The sequence below is a fragment of the Somniosus microcephalus genome, chromosome 30 (assembly GCF_052327205.1).
Source record: "Somniosus microcephalus isolate GS21.2 chromosome 30, FLI_Smic_1.0, whole genome shotgun sequence".
Taxonomy (NCBI): domain Eukaryota; kingdom Metazoa; phylum Chordata; class Chondrichthyes; order Squaliformes; family Somniosidae; genus Somniosus; species Somniosus microcephalus.
In genome coordinates, this window is record NC_141016.1 from 22,395,088 (window position 1) to 22,420,925 (window position 25,838).

A 25,838-nucleotide genomic window follows, 5' to 3' on the forward strand; every position below is an offset into this window, starting at 1 on the left:
GGATCCCATGGGCTTTTAACTTCGTGACCAGTCATTAAAAGAGATTGTAAATAGCGGAGGCCCCAGCACAGATCCTTGCGGCACCCCGCTAGTTACAGCCTACCAACTGGAAAATGACCCATTTATTCCTACTGTTTTCTGTCCATTAACCAATCCTCTATCCATGCTAAATATATTACCCCCAATTCTATGAGCCCTTATCTTGCATAGCAACCTTTTGAAAATCCAAATATACTACATCCACTGGTTCCACATTATCTGCTCGTTACATCCTCAAAAGACCCTAACAAATTTGTTAAACACTATTTTCCTTTCATAAAACCATGTTGACTGCCTAATCAAATTATTTTCTAGTAGCAATACTGGGTAACATAAAAATTAAGAGGTACTTAAAAAAACATTTGGCAGTCCTCACAGTAGAAGTCACCTGGTCCAGGTGGGATGCATCCTCAGTTAGTGAAGGAAGGGTTGAAATTGCAGAGATAATAGCCATAATCTTCCAATCCTCCTCAGATGCAGGGGTGGGGGGTGTGTGTGCCAGAGGACTGCAAATATTACACGGTTAAAAAAAACACAGGAGGGGAAATAAACCTGTCAATTATAGGCCAGCCAGCCAGCCCAACATCAGTGGTGGGGAAACCATGAGACATTAATCTGGGGCAAAAGTAATTGGCATGTGGAAATCTGTGCTGACTTCATTTTAAGGCAAAGGCAAAACACTGCAGATGCTGGAAACACAAATTAAAACAGATAATGCTCGAAATACTCATCAGCAGGTCAGGCAACATCTGTGAAGAAAGTTAACTTTTCATGTCGATGACCTTTATTTTTGTTGCAAATAACTTGAGTTCTTTGACAAAGTAACAGAGGGCTGGTGTATATGGACGTTCAAAAAGGCATTTGAAAAGTACTACATAAATTGACTTGTAAGCAAAATTAAAGCCCATGGGATTAAATGGACAGTGGCAGCATGGATACTGAAAGCATAGTAGTGGAGAATGGTTGTTTTTCCAGATTGGAAGTATACAGTAGGGTTACCCAGGGTCAGCACTATTACTACTGCTCTTTTTAATATATATATTAATGACCTGGACTTGGGTACACAGTGAAGACATGAAACTCTGAAATGTAGTAAATTTCATAGGATAATCAGACTTTGAGGTCATAGACTTGCGAAATGATACATTTTGGTAGGAAGAATGAGGGGCAATATAACCTAAATGGTACAATTTTAAAGAGCACACAGGAAGAGATCTGGGGTGGTGGTATGTACACAAAAGGTGGTAGCACAAGTTGAGAAGGCTCCAAAAGACCAGTTGGGTGCTGTTTGTTTGATGCATTAACCCAGTAAAACCCAAGCTGCATCAGATTGGGAAACAGTCAGCCAATGCCAACTACACAATTGAAGGGAAAGTTGTTTTTTGTTCTTGGAGGGGATACGCATAGAGCAGTCTTGCCAATCACTGCCGAAACGACATGTACAAACTCCGAGTTTCTTACCCACTAAGATTTCACGACCAATATATAACACTGCTCACTTGTGCTTCACATTAGTCTTGCTTCAAGTTAAGATGAGAGTAGGATTACTTCTCTGAAGCCAAGAAGTGCCCTGGATTCCCAGAATTTGGAAAGCATCCATGTTGCACTCAAGTTACACAAACATTCTGAAGCAAGCAATCATTATCTTCACCATAGTGGTAGAGGTGAAGTGTATACTAGAGGGGAAAGTCAAGTGCAAATTCTCCAAGATGCCACCTCTATTTACATTAAATATACTGTGTTGGGGATTGATCACCACATTGGGCTAATTGCACCCACATTTTGGCACTCGTGAATTGCAAAGACAGTCAAATCATATTTGTTTGTTGGAAGCAAACTGTACACTAGTTTAATTTTTGCTTGAAGTGACTTACATTTCCAGACCGAAAATAAAGTCTCCAAGTCCTCAATAAGCTGACACCTTTACAGGGAAGAGTTGGTGCATCAAGAGGCAATATACAATTGTGATCTTGAAAACAAGTAGTCAGACAAAGGGACTGCTAAAAACATTAAGGTTAGCACCAAGGGATCTGGAGTCATCTTGTATGCAATAATCTTTGCACTTGCAACAGACCAACGTTGAGGGTCTCATATTGGAAGTGGTTGCAATTCTTCCCAGGTCTGAAGTTCACCATCTACAGGAAACTTCGGTTTATCCGGAGGTTGTATGTCCAGAATACTCGATCCAACAGCAAAAATCAGGAGCCATTTTCTACAAGTTTTTTTTAGTTCTCGTTCTTTCCCCCCCCCCCCCAGTCTGGCACTGCAAAGTCTGTAGCTATAGCAACAGCTTCAGCTAGAGACGCTTGCAGCTGCCTCTTTAGAAGCTGTTGCTAAGCAACAGTGTTTGTTGTCAGATACGGAGATGAAAACCTCTGTATGCTTCAACATTAACTTTGCATGTCCGGCAGTTTTGATAGATCGGCAACACGCCGGTCCCGTATATCAGTTTCCTGTAGTTACTTTTCTCACACGACCAGACACACAAAAAGGGAAAACATTCATGCATGTCAGACCATTGAAGAGGGGATTCTAGATAGAGAAAAAAAAACTGCAACACCAGAGGTATGACTCATTTTCCAACAAGAATCAGATTAGATCAGTGTTGCCAACCAAGTCAGACAGGCTGTAGGCTCAAGCTCCATTGCAGGACCTGAACACATTATAGGCTGGCACTGCAGTGCAGAGGAAGAGAGCATGCCAGTCTGTACAGGTAGAGAAAAAGCAAGATCTGTCGAGCAGCGATAGCCGACATACAGTAACAGAAGGCCGCCATTCGGCCCAGTGAGTCTGCGCCGGCTCCTTCAAAGAGCAATCCAGTTAGTCCCATTTCCCTGCGATTCTCTCTCCAAGTATTCACCCAATTCCCTTTCAAAGGCTGCGATTGAATCTGTGTCCACCACCCTCATCAGGCAGGGCATTCCAAACCCCAACCACACGGTGCGTGAAAAAGGTTTTCCTCCTGTCGCCTCTGGTTCTTTTGCCAATCACCTTAAATCTGTACACTCAGGTTACTGACCCTTCAGCCATTGGAAAGTTTCTCTTTATTTACTCTATCTAAACCCTTCATGAATTTAAACACCTCTATCAAATCTCCCCATGGCCCTCTCTGCACCAAGGAGAACAACCCCAGCTTCTCCAGTCCATCAATGTAACCGTAATCCCTCATCCCTGGAACCATTCTAGGCCACTGCTGCACCCTCTCCAAAGTGTGCACACAATACTCTAGGTGGGGCAACCTAGTGTTCGATACAGGTCTCAGCGTAACCCCCTGGCTTTTGTACTCTCTGCCTCCAGTTATACAGCCCAGGATCCCATATGCTTATTAACTGGTCCTGCCACCTTCAAAGATTCTGCACAAACACCCCCAAGGTCTTCACCTTATTTGCCATTTGCAGGAACTTTGTGCAGTACAAAACAACTGGCTACCAGTTTCTTGAAGTTCCCCAGCTTCTCCATGCTAAGAGGCAGATGATCTATTGCACAAATGGAAAGATGGTAAGTGTATAGAAGTTCAAGCATTAACCATAGCCCACTTGAGATACCTTCCCCTTCATTCCCTGAACAAATCTTTGCCTGTGCCACACATTTCTGAAATTACACTTTATTATATTCACCATTAGAAATGTACAGTAAGTCATCTCTTTTGCAGATGTTTGACAAAATGTGCAGGTTTCAGAAGCTGCACACTGAAGTGTCAAAGTCAATAGATCCCACTGAACAAAGCATGGTAACCAAAAAAAGCACCTCTTGTAGAAAAGGTACAAAGATACACTTCTCATTTTTAAAACTACATTGCTAACAGTCAAAAAATTAAGAATCAAGGTTAAAATACCATGTGAACCAGACACAGACGTAAAAAAAATTCAACATAGCAACTGCTGGGGAAAAAAAAACATGCGTGTCAGGATTTCCAATGCCAAATGCTGAAGAATACATCTAAATTGCTGGAGGAACCGACAGCTCAACACCTGCATAACACACTACATCTGCTCCTTGGCTTTTGTCTGTTACAGCATTCTAGAAAGTCAAAACAGAATGATATGCCCTTACTGGAATGGGCTGAGAGCTGTCCGATCTCAACCCAACTGAGAAATTCACGATTAGCTGTCATTGAACGGGCAGAGAGCAATGGAAAAAAAATAATGACAGGATAACAGAAAAGAAAAATCATGAAGCAAACTAGAAGTTGAAACTGTATTTGCAGTAGTGGGCCGAGGAGCAAATCATGGGACAGAAATTGCTTTAGAAAGACACCAATGCTAAAGGATGTTCAGATGCCCATAACTGCACATCTCTACATGTATGTGACAACATAACTTTAAATTGAACAAATCATGGACATTTTCATTGGTGGTCCAATAGTTTCTGGTAAATACCATAGAAAGAGAATACCAAGTTGAACCCCCGCCCCAATTTTAAATGGTACCACCAAAGTAGAAAATAGCATACACAAATCACACAACTTGCTCATCTGAGCATATTTTTTTAAAGATGATCTAAAGTTAAATTTAGTTTAGTTAAAATAATAAAATGCAAGAGTTCATCAAAAGAAGGCTTTGTACCAGATGTTTACTTTGATTTGCCACATTCACTCGAGTCCAAAATTATCAAAACAATTTTTTCCCTCTCTCCATCAGGTCTAATACCCGAAGCTTCAAACAAATCAGGTTACCCAATGTTTGGGCAACATGGGCTTTCCATAGGTTTACACCAAAACATGTAAAAAAATAAAAAGAATTGCAAAGTAGCTCTTAGTAAAAATATTACTGCTTTTGGTTTTGAAGAAAACAAACAGCAAGGATGCTGCATTGGTCATCCAATGTGAAATTGTGGCAGAATTTGGGTTCTTGAAGCTTCTGGCTCATGGCCCGATCGCTGGAACATTAACAGTTCACATTCTCCATCCACCAGCCAAGTTTGTTTCTGCCAAGTTTCCCATTCCCATGTTCTGATTGGGGTTGTTGGAATATCCACCTCCTCCCATACCACCATAGCCTGTAAATAAATAAAAAAACATATCTAACTCATTTTGAAGAAAAGTAATTGCCAGACTTCAAACTCCAACATTTGAGAGTGCACAAAGTACCAAGTTTTAAATGGAGAAGTGGAAGCACAGTCTCGTGAATTGCTCCACAGTCCTGAATATGGCCAATGAATTGTGGCAAGCACTTTCAGTTCATTCAATTATGAGCTTTATACTATAAGCATTACATTTGCAACTAATTCACCCAACAGCTTGTTTGCAAAGAACATAAGAAATAGGAGCAGGAGTAGGCCAATCGGCCCCTCGAGCCTGCTCCACCATTCAATAAGATCATGGCTGATCTGATCCTAACCTCAAATCTACTATCACTCTCCATCCCTCCCGAACCCATGTGATCTCCCGGGAGAGGCAAAAAACCAGATAAAAAACCCAATGGCCGATTTGGGAGAAAAAAAATCTGGGGAATTCCTCTCCGACCCATCTAGGCGATCGAAACTCGTCCAGGAGACCACTCTGTCCCTGTATTTCCTACAGTACTTACCTTCTGTAAAGGTGATCTCCACCCCAGCCAGGAACAGGCCCAATTTACTTTTGAAGGACACCTAGCTGGCAGCCTGTTCCCAAGGTCTCCACTAATCCCTGTGAATAGAACCATCTCCTGAAATCTAACAGAATTAGAACACTAGTAGGAGCAGGACCAGGCTACACAGCCCCTGGCCCCGCTCCGCTACCCTACCCACAGGGCCATGACCGATCCAAACCTAGACTCATGTCCAATTTCCTGCCTGCTCCCCGTAACCCCTAATTCCCTTAACTTCTAGGAAACTGTCTATTTCTTTAATGATGCAGCATCCACAGCTTTCTGGGGCAGCAAATTCCACAAACCTACCACCGAGTGAAGAAGTTTCTCCTCATCTCAGTTTTGAAAGAGCAGCCCCTTATTCTAAGATTATGCCCCCTAGGTCTAGTTTCACCCATCATTGGGAACATCCTCACCGCATCCACCCGATCCAACCCCTTCACAATCTTATATGTTTCAATAAGATCGCCTCTCATTCTTCTGAACTCCAATGAGTAGAGTCCCAATCTACTCAACCTCTCTTATGTCCATCCCCTCATCCCCGGGATTAACCGAGTGAACCATCTTTGTACTGACTCGAGAGCAAGTATGTCTTTTCTTAAGTATGGACACCAAAACACTATGCAGTATTCCAGGTGTGGTCTCACCAATACCTCCCTGTTGTTATATTCTATCCCCCTAGCAATAAAAGCCAACATTCCATTGGCCTTCTTGATCACTTGCATACCGAGTTTCGTGCACCAGGACCCCCAGATCCCTTTGTACTACAGTACTTTCCAGTTTCTTGCCATTAAGATAATAACTTGCTCTATGATTTTTCCTGCCAAAGTGCATAACCTCACACTTTCCAGTATTGTATTCCATCTGCCAAATCTCTGCCCACTTACTTAGCCTGTCTATGTCCCTTTGCAGGTTTTTTATGTCCTCCTCACTCACTACTTTCCGTCCCATCTTTGTATCATCTGCAAACTTTGATATGTTACACTCGGTCCCCTCCTCCAAATCGTTAATATAGATTGTAAAGAGTTGGGGACCCAGCACTGACCCCTGCTGAACACCACTAGTTACTGATTGCCAGTCTGAGAATGAACCATTTATCCCAACTCTCTGCTTTCTGTTAGATAGCCAATCCTCCACCCATGCCAGAATATTACCCCCAATCCTGTGATTTTTTATCTTGAGCAATAATCTTGTGTGGCAAAGGAAGCCTGCTTATCGATATTTGGGGACCAAAGATTCATGACAAGCAACACCCGCACTTACCAAATCCACGTGTGCTTCCAGTAGTTCCATATCCACCGTAGCTATTTCCCATATTGCCATAGCTATTTCCCATACCCTGGCTGTTATGCCCATAGCTTCCTTGATTGCCTACGTATCAAAAGAAAACTGAAATTTAGATGCTTAGTCAACCAGCCCCCAGCTCCTTTTAATCAAGAGCAGTCACCAGGATGCTCCATGCCTGTGCCAATAGCTTGCTGTTGCTCCCAGGTGGTACCCAAGAGCAGCCACCCTCTTGCTCGAGTAAAAGTATTTTGCCTTTTCACAGCAACGCAGATAAATTCAAAAAGAAGCAAAATAGCAGGAAATCATTTGCACTGAAGTCCAGAGGCGTCAAATGCCTTCCTTTCAGGAGACCATTAAAAATGCCCCGAAGTCAGGACTTTAATAAATGCCACAGCAACCACCCTCTGTCGAAAACCAAGCAGTCAATATATGATCCGCATGGCCTGTCATTTCTGCTGGTTACTACACTCATCTGCAGATGCAAATTACCCACATTCCAACAAGACGTTTGCTCGGAGGAGTCGTCGTGAAGGAGGACAGACTTCCAGTAGGCCAAGAAGTGGCTAAAGTTTTCTCCCAAAAAAGGAAAAATTAATTTTTTTAGTTTGGGGAGAAGTGGTTTGAATAAATACTAGGGGAGGAAACCATGTACAGGAAACTTTCGATTTACCAGCACCTAAATAACTGGAAATCTCAGTTAACCGGCAAAATTCAGGAGTAGGTTCCGGTAAGTTTTACTTCATATTGTACTTGCCTTCCTCCATCTGTTGTTGTGCAAGGGTGTGGCTGCAGCTGTTGCTAAGCTAGACATGCTTGGAACTTGTGGCCATTGTTCTGCAGCTGTTGCTAAGCAACAGGGTTTGTTGCTTTATACGGAGCTCTCAGCTCTCCGTACCTTTTACTATAGCTTTCGGTTATCCGGAATTTTTGATGAACCGGCACCACGTCGGTCCCGGATAAAACAAAGTTTCCTGTAATCTAATGGAATTTTCTGAGGGCAGCATTGATATATTTGCATTACAAATGGCTAATTCTAGTATCCATACTTCAGCCACCTGCACTTTTACTTGCCATCCAATGTTTAATTGGTGAGCACCAGTCTGGAAGTTAATGTGCCCCACATACAAGTCTTCACACCTAGAAAGTTTCAGTACTTGGAGAGGAGTGCTACACATCTAGTCACAAATCTTGCAATGCCCTGGTGTGTTCTTGGTCTAGAAGTGTAGCAGACATTTGGTGCCAGTTTAGCATCACTGCCTTTTAAGTCAACCGAAATCGACACCTGATTAGATGGGAGCTGGCTAATGCCAAAAACCAACGTTTAGATAGCATTACATATACAGCACAGAAACAGGCCATTCGGCCCAACCAGTCCATGCTGGCGTTTATGCCCCACTTGAGCCTCCTCCAGTCTTTCCTCATCTAACTATCAGCAGAACCATCTAATCTCCCTCATATGCATCTATACTATTCGCTTCAACCACAGTGGTAGCGAGTTCTATAATTCGCTCACCACTATGGGTAAAGAAGTTTCTTCTGAATTCCCCATTTGATTTCTTAGTGACTCATATTGATGGACTCTAGTTTTACTCAGAAAATTTAATTCCTTCACTCACTCCACAAATCTGTCAATGCACCAATACCACCACCTAAAGTTTGTCCTTAACTCAAACCAAATGTTTACGTTTTTTTAAAAACTTAGAAGCATCGTATTACTAGATATTGTGTACTAGCCACAATGTAAAATGTCAGAATCTGACAAGAATCACCTGCAGTATAATGATCCATGCCCATGCCCATAGCACCCATTCTGTGATTTCCATAACCACCAGGCCCACCTCCCATGGTGGCAGTTGAATCCAGGAACAACTCAATATATCGATGTTCTAAAAAAGATGAAATGAAATTTGGGTTAAGAACAGACAATGATTTCACATTAGCGATTGCACATTACCAAGCAGTTTCAGCATAATTACCATGGCCAAAACCAATTAGCTCACTTTTGAATGTTAAGAACTTTAGAAGGCAGCTTTAAAAAAAGGTAGAACGTTTACTTAGAATCATTTGTTGCACAATTTGTGCTAACCGCACAACAGAATAGAGATCGCAAAATTTCAAGTTTTGCTGAGCTTGTTAACACCTTACTCTCTGGAGAAAGCTCCTAGTCATGATTTATGACATGGCAGTTGAGTTTTAACACTTTAAATCTCACCATGACGGATGAGACAAGATACTTCTCAGATCACTTGAACGTAAAAAAAAAAAAATCAACCTTGCTATAGGACACGTTTCCAAGGACAAAGCAATGTTTGCACAATACAAAAGGAAACAGAACGATCGAGAACTGGTTTAATGCGTTCTTTCAAAAAAATAGATTAAACATAGGACTTGACTTGTATTATGCAGGTGTAAAACTAGGTCTGCACAACCATCAAGCTCTTAAACTAATTTTTAAAAATAAAACATTTGACTACAGGCCAAAGACAGACCAATGCTTTCCCTCCCTCAAATCAATGCTCGATTTGCACCAGTCTGTTGATTTTAGAAAATACTGCAGCATGTTTGTTGACATGGATGGTAGTCTTCCATTCATAGCACAGTACAGGATAAAATACTCACGCATATGTGCTTTGTCTTTAGTCATGGCAGCAACTGCATCTTCATGAGTAGCAAACTCAACGTCAGCCTCTCCAGTCAGGCGACCATCAGAACCGTATTCAAAGTTGATCTTTACAGGAATCAGCGGTGAAAAAAACTACAGGGAATCGAAGTAGGATAGTTGTAAACGGCGCAAGTTCAGTATACAAGTTTAGAATGAAGCAAAACAAACACGTTTGCCAGTGCTCAATGTGAGGGATGCAGGTGCTGGAAAGGCAGTAATATTGATCTTGAGCAGCAAGTGTCAGTACTGAGCATTGCCAGGTGACGCAAAGCATTCAATGTAATGGGAAACACCGATACTCTGGCTCAACCCAAGAAATGGAGCCGTTTTGTGCCGTGGCCCAGGAAAGTTATAACATTCTGACAGGACTAGACACAGGAAGTTCCCGATGGCGGGGGAGTCCAGAACCAGGGCTCACAGTCTAAGGATAAGGGGTAAGCCATTTAGGACAGAAATGAGGAGGAATTTCTTCACCCAGAGAGTGGTGAACCTGTGGAATTCTCTACCACAGAAGGCAGTGGAGGCCAATTCATGAAAAATATTCAAGAAGGAGTCAGATATATTTCTTAAGGCTAAAGGGATCAAGGGATATGGGGAGAAGGCAGGGACAGGGTACTGAATTTGAATGATCAGCCATGATCGCATTGAATGGCGGAGCGGGCTCGAGGGGCCGAATGGCCTACTCCTGCTCCTATCTTCTATGTTTCGATGCATACTGGGAACTGAAGATGAAATCTCATTTTCACATGATCTTTTACCATCCCAACAGCAGGCTCGAGTCAGTTGCAAGGTGAAAAACCAGTGTAACACCTAGCTCCTCCTCTCCTTTTATACATGTACATAACATTAGAAAATAAATTTAAAATTTGGTCATACTTCAATGAAAGTGACAGGAAGGGATATTTCTTACCCAAAATGGTCACTGATTAGTCTTGCAGTTACAGGTTAAACTTCCTTTCCCACACAAGACACATTTACTAAGGAATAGAATTCCCAAAAGTCACACTTACATCAGCAACATCTCCTTCAGAAGCTCTGAAAGGTAATCCTCTCATGTGTACATAATGACCGGTACCATTCTGAAAGAGAGGACTGGCATCTCCTGCTCCACCATAACCACGGTTGCCCATCCCTGCGTATATCAAGCAGATAGAAAGGTTACTCAAAACATTACAAACTGAAGTCAGAGTAGAAAGTGACAGGAGCCAGAATCCAGCTACCAAACATTACAATTTCAAAAACCAGAACAGTTAAAACAAATATTCAGTCATATATCTGTGCACATCTCCTCCATAAATTAGTCATGTTTCCCCCCCCCCACCCCTCCGGTAGCTTATCAGTTTACTTATTCCAGCTTTACAGTAAAAGCTTAAGACATCTTCAATGTGCAACTCCAATAGCAATTAGTTTAATGCATCCATTGGGGTCATAAACCAATTGACGACTTGTTTGCTCCATTGCAAATTTTTCAAATGCCCCCCATGTTAAAAGCATTAATTAAGTCCCAGCTTGAACACAAGTCTTTTCCTCTTAGCAAATGTGCAGACCAGAAACTTCACCAGAGACTCCTACCTCTATCCATCATTCCACCACCTCTGGCATTGTGTCCAAATCCATCACGTCCATAACCATAGTTATCATTATAACCATATTCATCAAAGTTGCCATAACCTAGAGAGAGAAAATAAAGTTAGCAGTCTGGCCCAAACACAAGCTGTACCCAGCTAGAATTGCACCTCATTTCAATTAGTTTCCTCGTTCTATTGTTAGATGTAAACATTTTTGCTTTTAAAGCCAGTTTACACAACGTCTAGCTCATCTAGCAGTTATCTGCAAGAGAATCCAAAACGAGCTTGTATGAAAAAGATCTGGTGCAAGTACTCATGAACTGAAAATAACCATGCTAAATAAATTTGCACTGTACCCAGTACTCCACTTAAAATGAACAATGAATTCAAAATTTGCCTGGGGCACCAAAGGACTAAAATCATTGAAGAGCTTCCCATGCTCTTACCTCCACCATATCCAGCTCCTCTGCGTGTGCGGTCAAACATGTCTCCTCTCATAGGCCCTGGACCACCATAGCCAGTTCTTCCACCCATTGGTCTGTCATAGGGTCCTGGCCGCTGTCCCATTAACCTTCTTGGAGGATCGTGATAAGCTCGAACCTCACCTCTACTACTCCTGAAGATTTCAATATACCTAAACAGCCACAATTAATACATTTACCTCATGGCTAAGACTAGATTTACCTCACAGCTAAACATGTTAATCTTCTGAATACAGATTCCTCTGGTGAAAAGAGTTTCAATTTCAGCCACTTCTCCCCCAATTACAATTTAAAAAATTCAGAAGTGTCACAACCTACAAAGCATCCCTACCAAAGGCATTGAATAAACTATTTTGAAGCAGGCTCTGAAAAAAATATACAATGTCCAAACAGCATAACACCTCATTCATGGAGGCTTAAGGAAAAGCAAACAGATAGTCACCATTAATTTTAGAACCAAACTGGAATGTCAGCATAGCTCAAAAAGATAGGGCGTGCATTTACACCAACAGCTAAACGACACTTTCCACACTTCGAAAATAAGCAAGTCAACATGGTTGGTGAATTACTCGTAATAACAGTTTGTAAACACTGACGCATTGAGTTAACTGAAATTTAAAACAAATTTTCAAATGCACCCAGTCATTACACCCCAGCACTATCTGCACGGAAATAAGTGGCAGGTTCACCCATTATAATTGGCACCCTGACAAGGCCACTGAGAATCATCAAATGATCAGCTTCCTAATCGATTAATGGCATGCCTAAATTCACAAGGGATAGCAAAATTAGCTTTTCACCAGAGCAATCAATTTACTTTAGCACTTAAAAACGGTCATCAGTCTTAGCATAATTAATGTTATTAATTTAAACTGGCTTTAAATATGGCAGCTATGAACATTTTACAATAATCCTTCCATCATTTAGATTAAAAAAATAATGTCTGACTTGCTATAGCACAAATTGGAGCCATGGGAGTGACCAGTTAAATTAAACACTGCAGGTGGATATAAAGGCATTTTGTGTTCCTTCAAAGCTGACAAGAACGGAAGTGTCCATCTACAGGAAACGTTGGTTTATCCGGAGGTTGTATGTCCGGAATACTCGATCTAACGGCAAAAATCAGGAGCCGTTTTCTGTAAGTTTTTTTAGTTCTCGTTCTTTTCCCCCCAGTCCGGCACTGCAAGGTCTGTAGCTATAGCAACAGCTTCAGCTAGAGATGCTTGCAGCTGCAGCCGACTCTTTAGAAGCTGTTGCTAAGCAACAGTGTTGTCAGATACGGAGATGAAAACCTCCGTATGCTTCAACATTAACTTTGTATGTCCGGCAGTTTTGATAGATCGGCAACAGCTCAGTCCCGTCGGTGCCGGATATCACAAAGTTTCCTGTACCACTACTTGCAGTGCTCAAGTTGAACTAGCAGACTGATTTCAATGAAATTATTTATAAACACACATGGCATAGCACACTGGCCACCAAAACACAGGATGCATGATCGTCAATTCCACCAAATTACAACTTCAGTAAAGTGCGTGCGCCATCGGTTTATATTTGTGGCTACTGTAGCTATACCTGGTTTCAGATTGCAATCATCAGAAACCTAGCAGCAAGCTAGTCACCTGGGTAGTCAGTAAGGTTGGAGAAACCTGATGCTCACAACATATGCAGTGTAAAAAAGCATTTACTGCACTTATCCAATAAACACAGACTGATGGGAAATGGGATACTTCATGCAGTTTCCCAGAAGGGAAGCTATGCAGTATGCATTTTGATACCTGCTTCGGAGTCCCCGCTAGTCAGTTTCACCTAAAACCCTCCCAATACCAGTGCAGTTCCAGCAAACTAATGTTTTTTTTGGAGAGGCAGTGTGGAGAAGGAAAAGCTCCCAATGTTGGTGGCTGATTTAGTCTGACTGCAGACCTGTGAAACTGGCCTCAAACGGCAACATGTGACAAGGCTACAAAGCATCAAGTCAGACATTGTTTTTTTTAAAAAAAATACAAAGCTTAGTGCAAGATATTTGAAGTACAACACAAGCATTTGGGACAAATTTCACCAATTGGCTAGTTATACCGACGCTTCTGAATGCAAATCCAAATACTAATTTTTAGTCCAATATATTTCAACTGGAGAATGGAATCATTCACATGTAAATCAGCAAGCTGTCTTGTCATCTTTCCATTAGGTTAGATGAAGACAGAAGCTTGCAGTGCTGTGTGCTTCAAGCACTAAGCTGATAAAATTCTACAAATGGAAAAATGACAATTATGTCATTAATTTTGTAAATGTTATACAAAGTGCAGTTACAATTTTTGTATGTAATTTAATTAATCCAAAAGTAACAAAGCATTACTTAAAATTGGATCAAATTCAAGTAATTGGAATTTTAGTTTTTACATCTAGCAAAATCCTAAACTGTAGAGCCCTCTTTATGGACAATCATTTTTTTTGCAAGCTTAGCATTAAAAGCACAATTTTGGCACTGCAAATACTCAAGTGCCCTAGCAGATTACTACCATTACCATCACAATCAATTTTAACTCTTGTATAGAGGGCCCTACAGTATAGGACATCTTTTACACACAATTTAGAAAAATCAGTTGAGTCCCCACTCAAGTTTTCCAATGGCGTGTGGGAGGTTCGACTATTTTCTCTGCAAGAACGGATTAATTCTGCAACCTGAACAAGTGGGCTTAAAGACGTATGAGCCACCCTTCCGTCCATCCCCACCTGTGCCCTATTCTTTCCTTGTGTTTCCCCAGTGCTTTTTCAGCTATCTCCTTTGATGCAAACTGCACGAAGGCTTCCCCCGTGCTTCTCCCCTGGTAGTCCACCGGCAATGTTATCCCATTTGGCACGATTTCCAACCCTTCAACCCAAGGACAAATACCCCACAAGGGGAACAATATTAAAAATTGAAACATTCCTACTCTTATACACATACTACAGCATATCAATGTTGAGTACTGATATCAGAATTGACTAATGAGGCAAAAGACTGCAGAATGCTGTTTAAATAAAGCAAAGATCCAACAAAAAACAAAAAAGGTAAATGTAGGCTTGCACTTTTTAACCAAAGCTTGCAGAGAACACTGACAATTTAGCCCTACTTTTCCAATAGCCAAGTTTGGCAACATGAATTAAATTTTATAGCATTAAATAGTAACCACTAGTGAGACATGAAGATTAATTTGTTAATATGGCTGCAAAGGAGTTGCTGTGACAATGCTCCAATTGTTTTAACATTATACCTACAATGGAAACCAAGAGAGTGATTTTCAACACATTAAAATCAGGAAACGTTACTAAACTCAAGCGCAGTGCAACAAATGGAAGCCAGCATTAATTTGTACTGTTACTTTCGGGGGAACGCAAATCAGCCAACAACCACAATCGCGTCCAAATGAAACTATCCAAGCGACTAAATCCCAATAAACCGGTGCTGCCAGATGTAAAAACTTCTGACAAAACCCAAGCCATACAGCTTGCAGTGACAACTGCACTACGAAAGAAATCAGTGCATCTCACTTGCTTTGCTTACGAAGGATCAGTGGAAATGTGATTCTCTCTGCCTCAGATCAAGACGTGGCCATCTACAAATCAAGTGCCCACGCCAGCATGGTCTGTGCAGGAAAGCCTCACCTCCTTTCAAGAGTCTGTGCAAGCCAATGAAGGCTAAACAGAACCTTTTCTTTAGTGCTACCCGTTGGCTGTAAGCAGCACATCAAGGCATTCTTATATAATCACCAGGACTAACAGCCCACAACTAGCTTTTGGTTGGTTGAAAATGATGGTAAACAAGGAATGCTACAATTCTTCAAGAATTGCATAAATAGCTACTCAATTAAGAAATGATGCTGACCAAGCCTGCAACTGTCAGCTCGAATTCAGTGGGTAACTGAACCGATTGCTTGGTAACAGAACCCAACAGTTGTGATTGACCGCTGTAAGGTTTAAACAATTCAATGAAGAAAAAAATGCAAGAGCATCAAGCTTCACTACCAAAGGTCATATAGGAAAACAAATCAGGATCTTTTTGCTTTAAGTAATTAGCATTATACAGCCAGTGCATTCACAAAGCAAACTCTGCGTCAATACACAAATTTAGCATGGTCTTAAAATACAAGTGTCCACTTACATTACGTGCTGCAAGTTACTGACTGTGAAGAAACAGTTAGCAAGGATATCAATCCAGTTACCAGCCTGACAACTAAGCACCTGAACTGCATTGTCACTGAACTTTGTTTACTTGTTCAAACGCCGACTGGCCTTTCTGGCATTTTCAATTACTCGAGATTTGAAATATTTACTGTAACACAATTTCAACTGAGCTAAGTAACTACCTAACATCTTGAAACAGGAATTCCATGGCAGATCCCCAATGGCTCAGCTTGCTGATGCAATCAGCAGCCGAGACGCACAGTTCCGGGAAGCCAGTTTCTTAATTGCTATTCTGTGCCAAGTTAGCTCATCTCAGCCAGGACTCCCATTCCCGCTATCCAGTTACCCCTATGGAACTGATTAGACACAAGGCAAGGGCAGCTTTGGGCTTAGATGCTCCCCAGTGGTTGAAAACCTTGCGGACATGCACACATGAAAAGTAGCCATTTGAGCAAGGAACCACATAACCCAGCAAGCAGTTGGCACTTTCAGGAGGGGTGGGGAAATTGAGCAAACACAAGGGAGCATGGTTAAAAGCTTCGACAACTGCTTGTTCTTTGTCCATTCTAATTTTCTATTGAGGCTTTGTAGTTGTAATGAGTGATTTTGTTGCGATTACTTCACCCTTCTGGTCCAGTTATAAATTCTTCACAGCCAGTAACTACAGTGGAGTGTAGTGCTGAGACATCAGTAGCACAACTTAAAAATCTTACACAATTTGTATCAGTAGAAACTGTCTTTTAAAATGGCGTTAATATGGAAACAGAACCCAATTTAAGGGAGAGACACCCATTTTAAGTTCTCATCCCTTCCGTGGGTTGCCCCAATTCAGTCAATGTGGCTCTGAAGCAAACGGCTAGAGGTGCATGAACACAGGTCACTTCCTCTGTCCGGAGAAAGTGGTGGACACTTCCGCACATTGGCAAAGCTATGTTTGGAAACTTCGTGGGAATGGCAGGCGCATACCTGCATCTACCAGTCCACGGTGCAACACATCAGATTCCAAATTACAGCACTACTGTACCGCCCGAACCCAGTGACTTAAATCTTGACTGGACACAATCACATTAAAGGAATAGTTTAGAATACCAGCACCACGATTCAACCCAAAAAGGTTTTAGTTGCATTTTATTACTAGAATTACAAAATTCTAAAATAAATACCAGCATTAAATTTGTGTCTAAGATTTTGTAATACGCTATACAAATGTAACTGAAAAAATTCAATTAAATAAAAAACTAAATTAGGCAAGATTACAGGTGGCAATAAGGTTGAACTAGTTAACTGATGTATTTAGTATATTTTCCAAAACAAAATTATTTTTCTTGGAACTCTGGCCTTTGTTATACACATTTGGCAACTGCAAGTGGTGAAATTACTGGAAAATATTAGTACACAAGAGGTCAACAGATTCTAAACTATTCCTTCCAAGGATGAATATCAATTATAATTACTGGCTCACAAGATTGGACTCAAGGATTAACTTTTTTGGAAAATCAGAATTCTCATCCTTAAAAATGATACATGGAAAAGCAAAAATACTAATTTTAGCCACTGTGGTCCAATGTGTCTTTAAAAAAAACGTGTCACAAAGTAATGAACTCAACAAAACTTGTGTGTTTGCTAGCTTTTTGTCAACTCAAGTGCAACCCCACACCCTCAAAATAATTTCAAATAGTTCACCATAAAATACAAATGTGGCTTGGGAACTTTGGCCCAATACAGTTTGCCGGGACTATAAAGCTAACTTGTGACCTTTGCTCTACACTGCAACCAAAATCCCCCAAACAGCCATCTTAGTTTTCTTTAATCTGCATGTTTACAGCAATTGCATTTCTTAAGTAACGTTATAAGAATTGCCTTTATTGTAAATCACTGCCAAGTTGTAAACTGTCGAGAGGCGTTAACAAAATGTTTTTAGTTGCTGCTTTAAAGAATCTTTTTCGGATTAACAAAAAACCCTTGTGCCCAATTCTATGTGCCACTCTACCAAGTCACAAAGTGATGATTCAGCTACCCCACACCCTTCACCCACAAAAAATTGCATTGATCAGCCTTAAAGACATTAATGCCAAAGCATAAATAAATGTTGGATAGGCTATCCCAAACGTTCCCCAATCTTCCCCTCACTGTGACGTTAACACCCGCAAGACCCACATGCCCAAATACTTGGTTCTCCATTACTGGAGAAGGTAAACAAACAAGACGTACCTGTGAAAAACTGCAAAATTTCCTCTTTGCTGCAGCCAAACGGCAAGCCTCTAAGGCGGACTGTTCCATCGCTCGTTGACTCAGTTTGATTTGGGTTAGCGTGTTTTAGTACCCAGTCCATTTCAGTGGCTTTAGTCTCGAACACTGTGGACAAAAGTTGAAATACTAAAAAATCTAAAGCTGCAAACAATCCTGCAAAATGTCAAGCATGAGTGAGAGAGAACTTTTGGACCAAAGCTCATCCCTCTTTGCCAAGCTTCCATTGCACTGCAAATACTACCCTCTAGTAGAAACACTGAAGACATTCTTCCTAAAAAAAAAAAGCAATACTGTAAAGAAATTTTTCACATGTCTGCATCCTACGATCCTTTCCTGGCTTCGAATAATATTCTGGGTTAATCTTTCTTTAAATATTTGCTAAACCCTTGATGAGATCCACCTTCTAAGATTGGAGAGCTAAAGATCATAGACTCGAGCAATGTATTGTTGCTTTTCTCTGTACTGTCTCCAATGAGTTTACTTTAGGACACGGTGACAAGAATTAGCATACTCCATTGTAAATTGAAAGTAATGATTCCATTACTAGCCCCAAGTCACCTTTAAAGTCTCCCACTGCCAAGCTACAGGAAACTTTCGATTTACCGGCACCTAAATAACCAGAAATCTCGGTTAACCGGCAAAATTCAGGAGTAGGTAAAGGTAACTTATTACTTGCCTTCCTCCATTTGTTGCTGTGCAAGGGTGTGGCTGCAGCTGTTGCTAAGCTACAGAGATGCTTGCAACTTGTGGCCATTGTTCTGAAGCTGTTGCTAAGCGACAGGGTTTGTTGCTTTATACGGAGCTCTCAGCTCCTTATCTTTTACTATAGCATTCGGTTATCCGGAATTTTTGATGAACCGGCACCACGTCGGTCCCGTCTGTGCCGGATAAAAAGAGTTTCCTGTAATTCTATTCACTGCATGCACACACCCAAGTTTTCAATCAATGCTCACATTACAACCCATCATTTAAATTTGCCATTTCTTTGCCCAACTGCATAACTAATCTAAATCTTTTCACCATCTCCAGTCTCCAATCACTCACCTTTTCAAGTTCTCAGCAAAAATGACAAGCTTACAAATGGTTGATATCCAATTCATTGGCATACCCTAGAAAATAAGGGCTCAGCACCGACAACCACCACCCCCCCCCAACCCCAAAACAGAATTCCACAGCCACCTCGTCATTACCTCTCAAATGTGCTATTTTTAAATTAATTCTCCAAATTATGCCTTTAGTTTAAACGCCAACATTTAGAACTTCTGCCAAAATCCCTCTGAAGTGTCAAGAAGCTACATTTTCAACAGTTGTATTATCTCTTAAAAGATGTCAGGTTGGCCAATGAGCTCTTATCCTAAAGCTACATTGGCTGTTTTAAGTTTCTGTTGCATAGGTTTTTGTCCAGCCTGCTCCTTTAACTAGATTCCATTATTCTTCCCATGCTGAGTAGCAGATTACTGGGCCTGCATATGTTTTGGGCTAGTTTTGTCACTCTTAAAATGTTGTCTGCTTCCAACAACTTGCATCTATAGAACACCTTTAACATAATAAAACAACCCATGGCACTACACAGGAACATTCTCAAGCAAAATTTGACACGAGCCACACAAGGGGATATTTGGGCAATGACCAAAAGCTTGGCCATCTTTTTGGGGGGGGGAGAAAAGAGAGAGAGAGGTGGGGAAAAGGAATGTCAGAGCTTAGGGCCTAGGCAGTTGAAGGCACAACCGCCAAAGTGGAGCAATTAAAACAAGGGATACGCAAGAGGCTAGAATTGGAAGAGCGCAGATATCAGAGAGTTATAGGGCTGGAAGAGGTCACAGAGATAGGGACTGGTGAGGCCATGGCGGGATTTGAAAACAAGGATGAGAATTTTAAAATCAAGACGTTACTTAACTGGGAACCAATGGAGGTCAGCAAGCACAGAGGTAGGATTTGAGATAACAGAAAATGCTGGAAATCTGAGTATTTCCAGCATTTTCTGTTGTTATTTCAGATTTCCAGCATCTGCAGTATTTTGCTATTATATGGTAGGATTTGAGTTAGGATATGGGCAGCAGAGTTTTGGATGAGCTTCCATTTATGCAGGGTGGAAGTTGGGACACCAGGCAAGAGTGCATTGGAACAGTCAACTCCAGTCCAAAGATGCTTACAGTTCTCTACCTACTCATCATTTCAGGATATAAGCACCTGACACAAGGAATTGATTAAGTATAAAGACTTCTGACCTTAAGTAGTTCTGTCACACCAACTGATTGATCCCTTAAAACAGCTTACCTTCAATGTATCTATGCCCCATGCTTTCCCGGTCCTTTGCAAGGGCACGTTTTACATCTTCCTCCGTTTCCAGTTGAACAAAGGCTTCACCACTTGGGCGGCCTTCTCTTAAATAGGTGAAGTGTATCCCAGTAGTTCCATTTACTATCTTGCAATCTAAAAACAGCATACAAGATTTATTGAATTGTCATGCTACTTTGGAGAGGGGGACAGGAAGCAGGAAAAATATATATTTTTTAAAAAGCAAGGCATTGTGAAGCAAATACATGTATTCATACCAAAAACACAGGGCATTGTCACTTGCAAGTCAATACTGTTGATACAAATTTCCAGCAAGTCAGTCACCACCCCCAGCTTCCAAGTAATAGCTGACCCTTCACAGTATGTCAAAATATCTAGCCAATCTCACATAGCTAAATCACCTGTCTTGACTTCTTATTCTGAGCAACAGAATATTGCACCTGCAAGACCACATATTGGTAGGGTATGGAAGGAAGCAGACAAACAGGGTGGAGGATTCATTTGGTAGGCAGGAGGGTGGGCTGGGCTTGGGAGGCTGTATGCAGCTCAATAGCAGCGTGGAAGAGTCCAGAGTAAGTTCAAACTCATCCTGATCTGCACTCCCACCAGCAACCAATGATTTAATTCCGTTCAGTCCACAAGCACGACCAAGCTTCCGGTCACCTGTCACTTCAACTCTCAGCTCCACTCCCACCTCTGTCGTCCGCCTCCTACACAGTTCCAATGAAGCTCGAGGAACAGCGCCTCATCTTTTGATTTAGGGTTTGAGTTCAACAATTTCAGATCGTAACCGATGATCCCCTTGTTTGGGACAGATGTGGATGTTCTGCTATTCCCATCTTTTGTTTCTTTACTTGTCCCATTACCACCTCCTTTTGCCTTGCACCATTATCCCTTCTGTCATTTAATCTCCTGCCTTACACCCTATCAGACCTTCCCTTTTGCTTTTTCCTCCCCTCCCACCTTTCTATACCTGTGTTTGCTTATTGCCCGTTACATCCCTAACTTTTTCCAGCTCTGACGAAAGGTCATCGGCCTGAAACGTTAACTCTGTTTCTCTCTCCAGGTGCTACTTGACCTGCTGAGTGTTTCCAGCATTTTTAGTTTGTATTTGATTAAAAAATTCTCATGACAGTTACACATTTTAAATAATAAATAAGCAGGAATTAAACTAGGGCAAAGACCTCGACAGTCTGGTAAGATTATGCAAACAGAGCCTCAAACAGTCCTATGTGATGGATGAGAAGTCACCCTCCTTTTAAGTAGTTCTATAGTTACTTGTAGGTTTTGATTAGTAGTTACATGAGTTTAAAAAAAAACTTTCTAAGATAGTGACTTTGGACTGGTATTGAATGAATGGGATAATTCAATGAACACATCATGCTCTACAAAAACAAAATTTTGCACACTAAAATCTATTATAACACAAATAAAGATTAAAATGGCACATAGTCATTAGTCTACTATGGTCAGAACATGTGGAGCCAGGGGGCAAATAGCAGATTAGATAGCAAGCTGGCCAAAGTTCCCTTTAAGCTACGTGGCTGTCAGGGGTCTCACGCAGCCGGCTTATCAATGCAAAAACCGGGCATATGCAGCACCAAAAAAAAGTGAAGGAACACTGAAGCTGGCTACAAAACAGAAAGTATGGGATAAGGGTAGCTACTCAGACTGCCAAAAGGTGGGAAGTGGTGTCCTACAGGAAACAGCGTCGGAAGCACTGTTCACAATTTACACAAAATTTGGACTCAGGAATCAGAAGTACAATTTCAAAATTTGTGGATGACACCGAATCCTTTGGTGGTGGTGGTGGGTGTGAGGGGAAAGGGGGAGAGAGAAAGAGAGACACAGGGTTAAGAATGAAATACACGGCACTAAAAGTAGTAACAAAGGTCAATATGGCCATAAAAAGCAAACCAAGCACGGGGGTTCATTTATCAAGGGACAGAATTGAAAAGCAGATATTAAACTTGTTTAAAACCTTGATTAGACCACACTTGGGAGTACTGGACACAGTTCTGGTCTCCATATTATGAAAAGGATATAGAGGCACTGGAGAAGGTGCGAATGATTTACAAGATCCCAAAACCGAGGGGATATATTTATCAATAAAGTCTGAACAGGCTCTAGAAGAGATGGCGGAGGGGTGACCTAATAGACATCTTAAGATTATGAAAGGGTTTGATCGGGTAGACAAGAGAAAATGTTGCCACTTGTGGGGAGGAGCAAAACTATAAATACAAGAAGATAGCCACTAAAATCCAATAGGTAATTTAGGAGAAACATCTTTACCCAAAGAGTGGCAATAATGTGGTATGTGCTACAAGGAATAGGTGAGGCGAATAGCAGATACATTACATAATTAATGTGCTTCAAATGGGAACAAAAGGCAGTAAGTAGCTGCTGTTCCGCACATCACTTCTCACCTTAGTCAACAAGTTTTTCCCACAGGCATTTCTGCAGCAGACACTGTTGCTATGTTTAGAATTAACACCGTAACCTTTGTTCCCATAGCACGACCACCAGAATAAAAATGTTTAGAAAACTCTTGCATTTGAATTGCTACATTCACTGAAATTTGGCTTAAATGTTCAGGTCCAACATCATGCACCAAAGCAGCTTAACAGGGAAGAACTTACTCAAAAATATTCATAGCCGTGATACAAATCACCTTTGTAAAAACTACTCCTGAAAATTTGGACTTTTCAAATGTGAAAAAAGCTGCCAAGACAGTAGTTCTTTGTTATGGTCACACGTAACTATAATTTGCACGCAGGGAGAAAAGATGGCTTTAATCACTTGAGTATGCTTTAGAAGTAAGCAACTGTACACAAGTAATTTTCACATTAATATGAGTGTGTCTGCATATGATAAGGAATGTTTAATAGAAGGAATCACTTTGCTGACTGACTCATGTCCCTCTTAAATTCAACAGTTAAAGTGCCAATTACATTTATGAAACATTTATTCACTCCCAAACACAAGTCAACCAAAACATATTAATTCTACTTTTCCATAAAGCCCAAATCATTCAGGTGAATTCACAAAACCTGAGAAGAAGCGCAACACTTCATCAGCAGTGCAGGACCATGGAAGTCCACGGACTCGGACAATAAAACTGCTATCCATTTGAATGTCTGAAACACGAGTCTCTCAAGCAAACAAAATCTACAAAAAAAAGAGAAAAAAAATAAGACTTGCATTTACATAGCACCTTTCACAAAACTCAGGACATCTCAGTGCTTTACAGCCAATGAATGAAGTGCTGTCACTTATAATGTAGGAAATATATAGTTCCTTGTGGTACGATGCAGTCTAAATTGATTTCACCCTCCCACCAAAAAAGCAGATACTCAACAGTAACACACATCCATAAGGATCACACATTTCATTCTACCAGAAAAGTGAATACTACAGGCATAACTTGACACATGCCTCAAGACGGTTTGAGAAATAAAACACAATTATGCAGGACAATGAAGTCACTACTTTACACAAGAGTGTAAAAGGATTATATTTACCCCTTGACCAAGTCACACCAAGGCATCATTTTTAGTATTTGTAAACATATTATTTCCTAGGTCCAAACATTGAGATCAAGAGTAAAATATTAATATAGCTTCCTTAGATTGGAGACTCGATATCAGCACCACCAGCTTGATACATGGATAATTGGGATTTTAATTCCTTAGCCAATGCTATAAGAAAATTAAGTGCCCATTTTCAATCAAACACTGAATAAAGCCTTAAACATTCCAAAGATTTGAAAAAAGGGAAAAGCGACCCAAAAAACCGAGATTGCATGCAGTCCGCAGGTTAGATGCCCAGCCCGTATAGGCTCACAAATAATTGGCAAAAGAACCAGAAGCAATAGGAGGAATTACTTTTTTTTTTTTTTTTACACAGCAAGTGGTTAGGATTTGGAATGCATTGCCTGTTGGGTTGGTGGAAACAGGTTCAATAGTAGCTTTCAAAGGGGAATAGGATCAGGAAAAATTGCAGGGATATGGGGATACAGGTTCAATAGTAGCTTTCAAAGGGGAATAGGATCAGGAAAAATTGCAGGGATATGGGGATACAGGTTCAATAGTAGCTTTCAAAGGGGAACTGGATAAATACTTGAAGGGGAAACATGTGTAGGGATATAGGGATACAGATTCAATAGTATCTTCCAAATGTGAATAGAAGGGAAAATTGCAGGGATATGGGGATAGATTCAATAGTAGCTTTCAAAGGGGAATAGGATAAGGGAAATTGTAGGGATATGGGGATACAGATTCAATAACAGCTTTCAAAGGGGAATAGGATAAGGGAAATTGTAGGGATATGGGGATTCAATAACAGCTTTCAAAGGGGAATAGGATAAGGGAAAAATTGCAGGGATAGGGGGATAGATTCAATAGCACCTTTCGATGGGGAATAGGAAAAATACAGTACTTCGAAGAGAAAAAAATTGCAGGGATACGGGGGAAAAGAGTGGATTGATTGCTCTTCCAAAAAAGAGCGGGCGCACACTCGATGGGCTGAATGGCTGCACTGTTCTGCGAAACCAAGCGAGCCACATGCACCCAACCCGTCTTCGGTCCAGTCCCGAGGGCCGTGCACGGTGGGATTACAGAAAGGTTGGGGGGGGGTGGTGGAAAAAAAAAATCAAAGCCACGTGTTGGGCCGCTGTAAGCCTGGTCCAGATTTCCAGATGTACACGGGGGAAGGAAGTAAAATGTCGGCCGGGGGGGGGAGGGAACGCATGGAGTCCCCGCCATGAGCCTGGGCTCGGAGCAAAGCCGTGTGTGGGTGGGGAGACCGCGTGTGATAACCGAGGCCGGCTTCCAGCTTTAAAATAAAGAGAAACAGCCATCGACTCCCCGAGAGAAAAAGACACACAATGGAAAGGCAAAGGCCTGGCCAGTGAAGCCAGCCCTAATCCACCATCTCGGGAGGGGGTGGGGGAAGCGCTGCCACGCCAGCCGGCTACCGCAGCCAAGTAAAAAAAACAACCAGTTTTTCTTCTTAAAAAAAATCAAATAAGTTTCCCCAACCTCAATTTTTTTTTAAAAACCGTCGAATGAAGCAGCGCAGAAACTAAAAACCGCCACCGGCGTCCATTACAAAAAACTCCCTCAGCCGACGCGACTAAAATGGCGTCCGCGCCTCGCAACGGCCTCCGCGTGTTGTGCTTCTTCAACCCACCACACACACACTTTTTATATTAAATTAAACTAAACCGAAACGTTTTTCCCCTCATCGCAATCATAGTTTAAAACTACTAGCCTGGGAACTTTTTAACCCCACACCCGAGAGGAGGAGAGATAGAAAAAATATAAAGCCGCAGCGGCAGCCTTCCGCACCTTACCTGCAGCCCGCCGCTCCCTCACTGCTCCCGCCTCGCTCAGCTCAGCACACTGGACGGACGCCCGACGTGATGACGTCTCACGCCGCCAACAAACGCCGCCGTTGTGGCGTCAACGGTTTTTTTATGACGAAGACAGACAAACATTGACTTTCAGAATAAAACCCGCCTCCC

The 25,838-nt window shown here is 41.5% G+C and overlaps 1 protein-coding gene across 2 annotated transcripts; it reads right to left on the reverse strand.

Annotated features, from left to right (window-relative positions):
- Nucleotides 1-3,627: 3,627 nt before the first annotated feature.
- On the reverse strand, nt 3,628-25,760 carry LOC147098011 (heterogeneous nuclear ribonucleoprotein H-like). 2 transcript variants are annotated; one of them, XM_085971205.1, is made up of 12 exons: nt 25,668-25,760; nt 23,365-23,482; nt 20,294-20,449; nt 17,978-18,121; nt 14,336-14,474; nt 11,570-11,757; nt 11,128-11,226; nt 10,566-10,687; nt 9,513-9,648; nt 8,663-8,779; nt 6,870-6,977; nt 3,628-5,037 (listed from the first exon to the last, which is right to left on the reverse strand). In XM_085971205.1, exons 2-12 carry the CDS (start codon nt 23,441-23,443, stop codon nt 4,934-4,936), a joined length of 1,392 nt encoding a protein of 463 aa, XP_085827331.1. In that variant the 5' UTR covers nt 23,444-23,482; nt 25,668-25,760; the 3' UTR covers nt 3,628-4,933. The 2 variants fall into 2 exon arrangements, with proteins under 2 accessions (XP_085827331.1, XP_085827332.1); XM_085971206.1 differs by lacking the exon at nt 23,365-23,482 and having other exon boundaries at nt 25,668-25,746.
- Nucleotides 25,761-25,838: the final 78 nt, after the last annotated feature.

Coding starts and splice junctions, on each gene's coding strand:
- LOC147098011 (XM_085971205.1), bottom strand. CDS start 23,443: ATGGATAGCAGTTTTATTGTCCGAGTCCGTGGACTTCCATGGTCCTGC. Junction 20,450..23,364: donor AGTGTTGCGCTTCTTCTCAG/GTTTTGTGAATT, acceptor TGCTGTTTTTAG/ATTGCAAGATAGTAAATGGA. Junction 11,758..14,335: donor AAGGAAAGAATAGGGCACAG/GTGGGGATGGAC, acceptor GTGGCTGTTTAG/GTATATTGAAATCTTCAGGA.